Source organism: Paramacrobiotus metropolitanus, unplaced genomic scaffold (assembly GCF_019649055.1).
Source record: "Paramacrobiotus metropolitanus isolate TYO unplaced genomic scaffold, Prichtersi_v1.0 Parri_scaffold0000113, whole genome shotgun sequence".
NCBI lineage: Eukaryota > Metazoa > Tardigrada > Eutardigrada > Parachela > Macrobiotidae > Paramacrobiotus > Paramacrobiotus metropolitanus.
Window position 1 is genome coordinate 189,453 of NW_026570333.1, and position 11,287 is coordinate 200,739.

At 44.0% G+C, this 11,287-nt stretch overlaps 1 protein-coding gene across 1 annotated transcript; it reads left to right on the forward strand.

The window, feature by feature from the left end:
* Window positions 1–3,228: 3,228 nt before the first annotated feature.
* On the forward strand, window positions 3,229–4,134 carry LOC129598074 (C3a anaphylatoxin chemotactic receptor-like). Its single transcript, XM_055495819.1, has one exon. The coding sequence runs from the start codon at window positions 3,229–3,231 to the stop codon at window positions 4,132–4,134; it is 906 nt and encodes a 301-aa protein (XP_055351794.1).
* The last annotated feature ends 7,153 nt before the right edge of the window (window positions 4,135–11,287 follow it).

Here is an 11,287-nt window from a genome sequence, read left to right on the forward strand (position 1 = left end):
TGTACAGCTCCAGTCATCCGTCCGGAGTTTCGCGTCCTGACTGCGCATACCGTGCGATAGTTACTATATTCTCAGCGACTTCACAGAACAGCAAACTATCGTGCGATCCACACTATCCGCGTTACGCGGTTAATCCTGATTACGTTCTCTGCGTGTACTTGTACATTCTGTACAAGGTGACCTCTCTACAATGTTGACTCTCACGGACAACCCATAAGCGTTGACTTGTATTTAAAACTACGCATTCGACCGTAACGACAGGGCCTGAAAACTTGTGCTCACATAGCACAAAATGTGCTCACATAAAGGGTCATGTGCTCACCTAGATTAGAACTTGTGCTTAAAAATTACCCATACTCCCCTCTTCTGTGTAATTAAGCAGCTTCTAATATCATTTTATTTTAAAATTACAAACAAAGATACGCAAATAAAAAATGCGCGGTGAAGAATAGGTTACACATGCGTATCGCCTTCTCCTACAATGTTCGGATTTGCTTGTGAACGTATTCAGTCAAACCGCATTTTTGACAGAAGTTGCGCTACATCCGTATATGCGCATCGTGCAGTGTTCCGTTACTTCCGCAGTTACAATGCTGTTTCCTGCTCACGAAGATCAAGTTTTATGCGCAGGTTTGTGGCCGAACCTCACAGTTATTAGTTATTACTTATTGGCACGATAAACCATTACAACAGCAAATCTGCTTGAATTTCTTTAAGCAGGTCTATGCTGCTTTCGAAAATACGAAAACGCGCTCACGGGTTCACCTTCTTTAATTCGCTTGTACACTACGTAGTTTACTACCATCTAAATATTATATCAATGAGTTTACCATGAATTAACAGAATGAATTCTAGTGCTCTAACACAAAATAGACGTTTCTCGCACGTGCGTTTCTTGTACGCAACATACCGGCTTATTGTCGAGCCTCCGCTTGGAGTAGGTTAAGCGAGTACGTAAATGGAGTTAGGCGGCCTGGTGATGCCACGAACTATGTTTTTCCCGAGAATGACCTTCTGGAAATTCTCGAGAACGACCTTTTCGTTTAGGAATATATATTCTACCGGCTTTTCTGGCAGCGGGTTTCCATACAAATTCAAAAGAAAGTCCGAGACCGAGAAATACCGCAACATCACCGAGAAATACCGCAACATCACCGAGAAATACCGCAACATCACCCATGATTATTGGTTCCGGCCTTTGGCCTTCGCGACCTGCGGAACATTCAGACCAGAAACCACCCGGCCACTTAACGTGCTAGGAAAGATGATCCAGCAACGGTCAGGCGAACCGCGAGCACTTGAGTTATTGCGTCAACGGATAAGCATCGAAGTCCAGCAAGGAAATGCAGCATCTACATATCATGGGAACAGCACCACCGACGGCGAATTAGACGAGATCTTTTCTGTTATTCGCGCGCCTGTGTTTGAAGATGTTGCTGTGTAACTCGATTGTGTTTTCAGCTTCTCATGAACTTACGTGAATTTGTGAAAAAATTTTGTTGCTCTTAACGCGAAATACATATCAGGAAAAAAAAGAAAGTCTTACGCCACCGGGATAAAATGGATTAATAATAATCCATTTTATCCGGTCGAGTAATTTTATCTCCGTCGCAGTGATATTATTGCGAAACCTTTCTATTGAAGCTGCGTTTGTTCTTATTCCTTTTCCAGATCATGTTTTTTAACAGTGCGGCCGTAAGGGCATCTTCTGAGCACTCTAACGATACATCACTGAGTATAAGTTGACTGCAGCACTTAGGCCTTGTCCCGAATTCAAAGCGAATCTCGCCATGGTACGGTTGCTCAACCGCACGAGGTGGCTGCATGCAGGGGCCACGCCTACAGATACGGTACGCGAAGCCACCTCGCGAGGTGGAGTTGCTGTATCGCAACGAGATTCGCTTCAAATTATACATGCTTTAGTACGTGGGTATCCTGTCGCTGTGATAGATACAGTTACCTACCGGTACACTCTCCCTTTCCAGATTTCGTTATTACTGAAATCAGGAACAGACAGCGTTGGAGTCATAAGCATCCTAACCAGGCAAAGAAAGACAAGATAAATCCTGAGACCTCACAAACCTACTACAGATTTCCATTAAATTTAACAACCAAAATATTTTTCTGGTAAATAACCTATTTTAATTGAATTTCTAACGTTTTCTGGGCAAACAGCATCGTCAGCTTCGCGCGACGTCTCTGACTCTCCATTGACCCAAAAAAATGTTCACTGTTAGTTACAAATTCGCCTAACTGACACACGCACGCCACAATAAAATCAACAGTAGATTAGTCGCTGGACATTCAAAACTTTCACAATGCAATCCAGTACGAAAATAACAAAATAGTCAATACCCCCCTCTTTCCAAAATTTAAGTGTGCTCACATAGATTTGAAAGATTTCTGGCTCTGCGTAACGACGCGCTGCTTTCCCTGTCATTCAGCCTGGAATCCGCCGTGCTGATTACCTAAATTTGTCCTGGTCAACTGGGTTCTTCGATGCAAGCATGTGACATGGCGTTCCGCTAACGACCGGGCAAAAGCGCCCCATATAGCGTTCATCACATAAATGTGCGGGTTAGCTGTAAGAAGCAATATTATTCCGATGATTCCCGCGTCCTTTCATCGTTCGTCGAATGCACATCCACATGATTTTCCCGGGGCCATTCCCCACCCACTCCTTGTTACGGTTGATTGGAAAGTGCTGTATGTCCATTGAAGCGAGTGAGAAATCAACCGCGATGCAGATAGCAGTAGCAGACATTACTGAGCATTCACCATCGGCACTCGGTCGGGATAATGTTTTCAAGGAATATACGTATTACTTTTCTATGCTTGAAGGAAGCACCGTAGCTTTAATGGTGCATCACGGAAAAATTAAATTCGGCTGCGTCCATTATTCCGATTAGTTGTGCGCTTGTTAGCGTTTCAATTCATGCATCTCCGGTTGCACGATTTCCCACAAAAACAAGACGCTTCTGCTCTCCGTGAAACAGTCTATACAGGCACATATAAAATAAGCGCTAAAGCGTTGTATTTTATCATTATAATTTTCGTCAGTTGGTCTTTTCTTCTGGTTTTCTTACGGAAAAGATTAGAGTGCCTTGAATTGTCGTATTACTCGTGTCTAAGGTAAACGGACATCTCGATCGTCCAGTTAGAAAATACGGATTTCGATCGGTGTTCTTGCAGGGCTTTCTGGATTTTAAAGCAAACATTGACAGAATAATGAACAACACTACCACGGAATTTGACCATACAGCTGACCACGCCCCGTTCAGCGGCCGGACCATCCTCGCTGTCTATGCCGCCATTCTCACCCTAATCATCGTCTCCAACACCGCGGCGCTGATTATCCTGTACCGGACTAAAAACAACGGCTATTCCGCTGCGTTTACTACCTACCTCGTCCATCTCTTCACCGTGAACATCCTGACAAATCTGCTTGACATTCCGCTGGATATTGTTGAGAAAGCGTACAGCGCCCTCTTAACCCCGCCCCAGTGCGCGCTGTACACCTACGTCAACTGGGCGCTGATGGCCGTTTTAGTGTACTCGCATCTGGCCATCACTCTCAACCGCCTGTGGGCGGTAGTGCATCCGCACAGCTACCGAAAGCGCCACACTCTGCGGCTGGCCGTAGGAGTTTGCTGCTCGATCTGGATCGTCGTGCATCTGTGCGCCGTGCCGTTATTCGCCTACCGCCTAACCCACCAACCAGAGAACGACGTGTGTCTGCTGGATATGACGGATTATTCGTCGGATCTCAGCGTCCCCGTGCAAATCTGGGGGACTGTCGTTTTTGTCGTGCTGTTTTTGCTGCCGACGCTGGCGATTGTGCTGCTGTACCCGTTGATTGAGGGGATACGCCAACGTGCCCGCCGTCGTGTGGCAATCACCAGCGGGTCATCGCTGTATGGCCGCAAGATGGTGGCGGATCCGCGGACCTTTCGGATGCTGCTGGCGTTGACTGTGAGTCTGTTGTGTACATGGATGCCGCAGTTGATCTGGTTGTTGCTGGAAGATTGGATCACGCTGGATCCCGTCACCCAGGACTTAGTGGATTTGGTGCTGGATTATACATGGACGGTGCAGGCTTTACTGGATCCCATTATGTTTATTGGTGTGTTTTAATACGCTCTGTGACTGCTCGGGTAGGGATTAAGGTTGGCAAATTGTCCATGAAGTAAAGCGATTCGGTGCGTTAACTACAGTGACCTTTTTTTCTCCAAGTAACAAATGTCCTGAAATAGGCTTCTCGTTATTCCATTACGGCATGCTGCCGCGGAGTAATGGGGGAAAATGATAGAGCTGTGAAGCATCGCCATCGGCAAACAGACACCTAACCGTCAAACGAGCACCGCGCGGCAGTAAATGCATCTCAACTATAAGATTCCCCCTGTTGCCTTTCTACTGAAATGGTGCAATTATTTCCTGCTTCCTGAGAAAGTACTGCCCAACCTTACCTGGAAGACCACTCGAACTGCATTCATAATACAATAGGTGGCGTGTTTGTCGTCTTTGTTTTCTTGATTAATTGCGCTGGTGACCTAGACTTTATATACGGAATAATTACGGATGATCCGCTCCACGAGCGGAATTCTGAATTTATTAAAGAAATCAAATTAAGACAATTTCCTTCCATTTTAAAACACTCCTCCGTTACAAAGCGAGCAAAGGAAATCGTCTTCTATTTGCTTGGTAATCACGCGTTGCGTCGTACGGTCATCACCGAAGCCGGACCGGTGACGGCGCCGAACACTACGCCCGCCCGGGATGACATCCTCCGCGCGGTCCGCGTGACAAACGGGCTTCATCAAGGACATGCGAGCGATGTGCAGGCAGTCAGCCCTTTTTTTTTGCCGCGCCCAAATGTCGCCTTATTGTCAAATAAAATAATTGGTCGTGAATACCGGGGCGAAACTGTCAACCCCCGAAGAAGCCTGTACCAACCACTATGGCAATAAAGACGACCAGCACGGCAGAACACATGTCCAGTGAGTGGACGATCCCGCGCAGCAGATGCGTCGCGCTCGGCAATTTAATACTGTATAAGGATTTCACTATGTTCCAGGCTTGAAATGACACCATTAACGAATTCACAATTTCTACACGTCAAATTAGAATTGGCTGCAACCTACCAGAGCGCGTGCTAGACATGATATCAACGCCGAAACGAGTTTAATCAATCCGGTACATCGTGCTTACAATGATGTAACCAAAAGGAAATCACGGATATACAATGGACGACAAAAAGAAGTTGAACCGATCGGTCGGTCCGCGGTTCAAAAATAACCTCGCAACGACACGCCACCAGTAAAACTTGGACGCTTACTTTCTTTGTTCGTCACTTTCAAACGCTCGCGCTCCTTGAATTTGGGAGTGAAACTATGCAAGTTGCATATCAAAAGGTGTAGAAAAAAATTCATAACTTTTTGATATTAAACATGTGGCTATTTATGGCGAACAAAACAAATTCTAGTCGTTTTGCTTTCTCGTAGGTACAGCATAGGATCTGTGCGCAGAACCGTTTGGCTTGCAATCTATGCATAAGTCTATGAGAAAAACAAACGCTGATAATTTGTTTCATTTCCCATGAATTGCCACTTATTTGGAATCAAAAATCTCGTAATTTTTTTCTGGATCTTTTGGGATATTGGTTGAGTTATTCGGTGTCGTAATTCAGGAGAAATGGGTGGTAGAACTGACTTTACGACACACGTATGAACGGAGATCAGTATGCAACAGGGAAAACAGCCAGTGCGCACAATATGTTTTAAAACCGAGCCATCAACTTCTTTTTGTCGTACATTGCATGTAACATGCAGCTTTGACAAAAAGGACAGCATGAGTGTCTATGCATAATGTAATTGTTGTGAGGTATAACTTTACTTAGTAATGTGTCTAAAGACGTCTGTTTTCTATGCTTAATATGAATTCTCAGCGTAATGCTGAAGTGGTATTTGAGCGTGTACAGTACAGATCGGGCATTAATGGGGTGCGGCAGTACTCTCCGTTATGTATGTACTGTCGCGTAACTAAAGGTTAGCTGAGACTCGGTGGATGTAACCTTTCTACTACCAGTACAACAACGATAAACAACAGCGGCTGATCCGACCCGATGACCTTTAATGCAGATTAGCAGACAACAACTCGAATGCTAACAAAATGGCATGCAAAGATAAAGGCAGATATTCCAAGAGAAGTTGTTCCGAGGCTGGATGGAGATGTACTAAATCATTTGACAACTTCATCGCACACTACTTTTTTAGCCAGGCACTTAATACATGTTACGAGAGATAAAACATTGCAGACAACAAAGACACACTATTGGTTTACACAATGATTCATTCCTTTCTTCACGCTCAGTCATTTGCCCGTTATCGCTCAAGCCACAACCTCTGGCTTGCTTACCACAACAAGCTATTGTGCATCCAACCGCATCCATAAATGTATACAATGTAAGCACGCCCGTTATGGCTATGAATATGCACGTGATTCATGATGCATGCTGCTCCTCACCCACAGAACACGCTTACGCTATATACTCGCGCAACACGCCTCTCCTATGGATCATGACGTCCTCGTCATGGGTCGCTTTAACACTCACTTGCGCTCCGCAATCCGTCCAGACACTCGAGTCCGACCGTCCCAGAAGGTGACCACCATCCCTTAACTCGGATGGCACTTGCCCCCTTCCGGTACGGCATCCACCGAATCTGTGTCCATCTCCTCTACCAGTGCAGGCTGCATTGTTACCGCATTCGCACTTGACTCAGCCGGCGTTTGGTGATAACCGGCATCATCGTCTAGTTCGCTCACAACTTCCGGCGCGCTCCCTCCTCGCACTAGCAGATCCGCAAAGTCTAGCGTTTCCATTATGCCACTATAGTCTGGCGCCGCATCCGCTGCAACTTGCGCTCTCCGCTCCGTTACCTCCCGCATGATGTGTTGAAGGCGTATCTCCGGGAGTGTACTGTGATACAAGCGCGGTCCGTACGTATCGCAAATTTCCTCTTCCACAAACCATTTAAACGGATTAAAAAATCGTGGATGTTCTCCCACTAACGCTAGCTCCTTCTGGGCGCCATACTCTTTGTACACACAGCCGTATTCGCTCTCATAACGCATCGCGCCGTCTTCTCTACGGTAGTAAAGAAACTGTCCATAGATGAACTTATCCCAATCGTACACTACGTGGCGTCCGTAGCAGATGTCGGTTGGTGACTCCAAGGTAAACCGCGCTCCATGTGGGACTAATGCTCTTAACTGCACGCGGTTTCGGGCCAACTCATCCGCCATCCATGTAAACTCCGCCGGAAATGGTAATGAGTCTCCCATCCGGTCTACGTATCCGGTTAACAACTCCTGACACGTCCGCAACATATCGTCATGTTTGTTGATGTTCTCTGTATCTGTATTCCCCACGCACACACACTCGCCAATGCCAGTACTCGCACTGACCACTCTGCTGCCAATAGCACCACTCGCATTGACACCGCACTCGCCAATGTCACCACTCACATTGGCACCACACTCGCCAATGTCACCACTCACATTGGCACCACACTCGCCAATGCCACCATCACATTGACACCACACTGACCACTTGCGCCGTTCACTCCGATGCCATCCTCGCCAGTACTGCCACTCACACTGACATTGCACTCGCTAGTGTTGGCACTTGTACTGACCGGCATCATCTCCGCAAAACCACCGCTCACACTGGATATCGACTTTCCAGTGTCACAACTGTCACCATTAACCAACTTGCCCGCGCCATGACTCACGCCGGACACATCTACCGCTGTACACTGACTCGCACAGGGTCTCCTATCGTCCGCGCCATCACTCACGCCGGACACACACGCTACTGTGCACTGACTCGAACAGGACTTCACCTCGCCCATACCACAACTCGCATGGACACTCTCAGTGCTAACACTTGCACTGAATACGCGCTCGCTTATGCCAACACTCGCACAAGCACTCGCAATGCTGTCACCTGCATTGCATGCTCCAACGTCACCACTCACACAATTTTAAAGGATACCGCACCTGCACCAGCACTCGCACAAGTCAAGTTTTATCAGCGCTCTTACTCGAACCAATCACGGCACTCAATATCCCGCGCGTGCTGTTACTTGCACTGGCTCACGTCTCTTTAGTGCTGCAACTCGCACTAGACGTGGACACCGCAGCAGCACTACTTCCGCTGGCACCGCCGGTAGATACTCCTTCCGTCTGGCCACGCTAGTTGGCTGTGCGCTTGTGCGACAAAACAGCTGTGCAGCTTCTTCCGGCTAGGGCGCTGCTGAATGAAACGTTTAAACCGCAGACTATGCAGAATCTTGTTAGCCGGCTTTCCCGTTGTCGTAGGCTGTTCCGCTGACAAGTTCTTCTACAAAGTACCTCACATGCAAGCATAACATTCACCTACTCACATAAGAATTACACCATTACTAGACCCTCACACTAAGAACTAACATCTCCTAGACTTATTATTGTTACGAGTATCATTTGCACATTGCGCAATCTGTACGAGTATCATAAGCATAATGATTGTTAGTACAAAGATGAGCCTACGCGCTTTCATGCTCGGCACGTTTGTATTGGAAAGTTCAGGTTTGAATTTATAGACTGTTCCGGCAGTTGCCGGCTGTTTAGAATTTGAACTACGTAAAAATCCACATTACCCTAACTGCTGTACTGACAAAAGTGTACTTACAGATCCATATCCACGGTTACAGTACCGTATGTACTTTTTACGTACTGTGCTTCACAATAGTAAGTATTCTTGGTACTGCACTTGCGTTTCGCCATACTTAAAACCAACTCCTACAATTTTCTGACTAGAACGTTTTTAAAAAAAAATCAAAATTCAGAATAAGTTGGTCAGGAAAATATTGATTTTTTTAAGACCAAGTTTGACTTAAACTAACCACACTTTGACGAATCCAGAAAAAAACAAAATTGATTACGTTTTGGACGGTAGGATTGTATGAATATAAAGATACGAGTTTACGTAGTGAATATGGCACATTGTACTCTACAAAATTCAGTAATAATACAGATCCCGATAATGCCCATTACCAACAACTGTACAGCTGAGGTAGACAATTATTCAAACACTGATTATATAAAAATATAATATATTTAATGCAGTGTAAAGCTTATGAAAGCATATAAAAGTATTACGGCGGAAAGTAAATCTTATTTTGCATTTTTATTGCATCTTGACCAGCAAGTAACATGAAGAAAGTGAAAAAAGAAAGTCAAGTGCTGCCGATGTACTGAATATTGAAGCCAATATTTTACGTTAACAAGCGCAGAGCATTATGATATGATTTAGAGCGTACTTAACAATGGGGTGTGGTTTGGGTGCGACAATAGAAATCAAGCATACATGAGGAGTCACATGCAACTAGTGCATTGAGCTTTAATGGGTGATGGCAACGATGAAAGGTAGCTATTAATATCTTTAGCTTCTCTGTTTTAAACGTTTCGATGGTCAGAAAATTATGCAACAATATTTTACCTTCAATAGCTAAAGCCTAAATAAACGAGCACAACGCAACCAACGTAAACGTACAAAAAAATGCCGCATTTTATCAGATAATTATCCGATCAGAAAAAACCAAATCGTGGTCCCGACTACGTGCAATTTAATGAACATGATTTTTTCAATTTCCGATTTCCGCTAATTACCCTGCGCTTTTTTTTTGATTGCAGTGCACCAAACTTGCGAACTTGTGTTTTCATACAGAATTTAGAAATAACCCATACGCTGAATTTGAATCGCTTTTTTACTGCGTAATAAGATAGGATCTTTTAGCCGAATGAGCGACAATATTTTGGAATTTATATACTAATGTACTGTAATCTGAACCCTGAGCACCAAATTCTTCTCTTCTTTTTTTTTAAATTTTTCTACTGCCGCTATGAAACAATTTTCTTGAGTGGGCTGCCGGCAAGCTTGCACACAAGAATATTTGTTGTGGAAAATTGTCTGCCGATTTTTTCATGAATAACCCGAACATATGCGGAGGCGTCCCAGTGCATAAGTAATTGCCATTCATGTTATTAAAGCGTTCTAGTGTAAAACATAACGCATGGTGGATATTTTACCTGAGCAGACAAAAGGTACCAAAACATGATGATATCTTTAAAAAACGATGTGAAAATGTTCTCGAATTTTCTGATATGTTGTTATTCAATCGACAGTGCTTGCGCAAGCTGGAACAACAATAAAAGTGTGCTCAAAATATTGACCCATTTCATTTCATTTACTCATCTTTTTCTCACAACATCCTCATTTATTTCTCTTTTCAGCTTTGCTGCACAACTTTAAAACATTCAACTAAATTCCAAACAGAAGTCAGCGATTCCAAAAACAAAATTGTAAAAAAAAGTCATCACTAACGGCTTATACACTGTCAAAGATTTTACCTACGGCGATTGGACAGTGCAAATCAAATATTAGACGCAAATTTAAAAATTTTTATTAAGAAATTTAGTTTTTTTTTATTTAATTTTGACAAACGCTGTTGATAAACCACAACTAAATATTTATGAAAATGCATCCCTTAAACGTCTACGAAGAAAACACTTTGGCACAAATCAGCAAAATTGTTAGAATTAAGCAAAGCGACTGAATCACTCACAGCGCTAAAGTACATAAAGGGTTTACTCTCTTGCTTTATTGGTGTACCGATAATTGCGCCACCTCCAAAAGAACATTACTTGCATAATTACAATTTAATTGATTCATACTTAGACTAGCGTTTTGAATTATTAGCTAACTGAGCTAAGAATTATTGCTGTTTTTTTTTGAATTATTTTTTTTTAAGCGAACAACTAGTTGGAATTTCCAGTAGCACGTCAAAACATCTTAGAAAGCGGGAAAATTTTACAATCGTCGGGCACTTCCCCATCAGCTTTTAGATACTGACACTTCTTACGAATTTCTTGCAGCCTTTCAGTAAATAACTCGACTGTTTTGGGACGATTTTGTAACATATCTGCTTTGAGCTGCATCGGCAAATTTTCGAAAAGAATTCTGACCTTTTCTTCTTCTCCAGCGCTGACATGGGTTGCAACAATGTAATCCAACACACCGTATACGTACGTCAAGGGTTCGTCAACAGCGAAATTTTTTGACATGAATTTACTGATATCTAAGTCTAACAGATTTCTACCGAAGATTTTCAAAAATTCCTGCTCTGCGTCGCAAAATTTTTTCAGTTTGGATTCGCTGTTCTTGAACCATTTTAAGGCAGCATTTGTC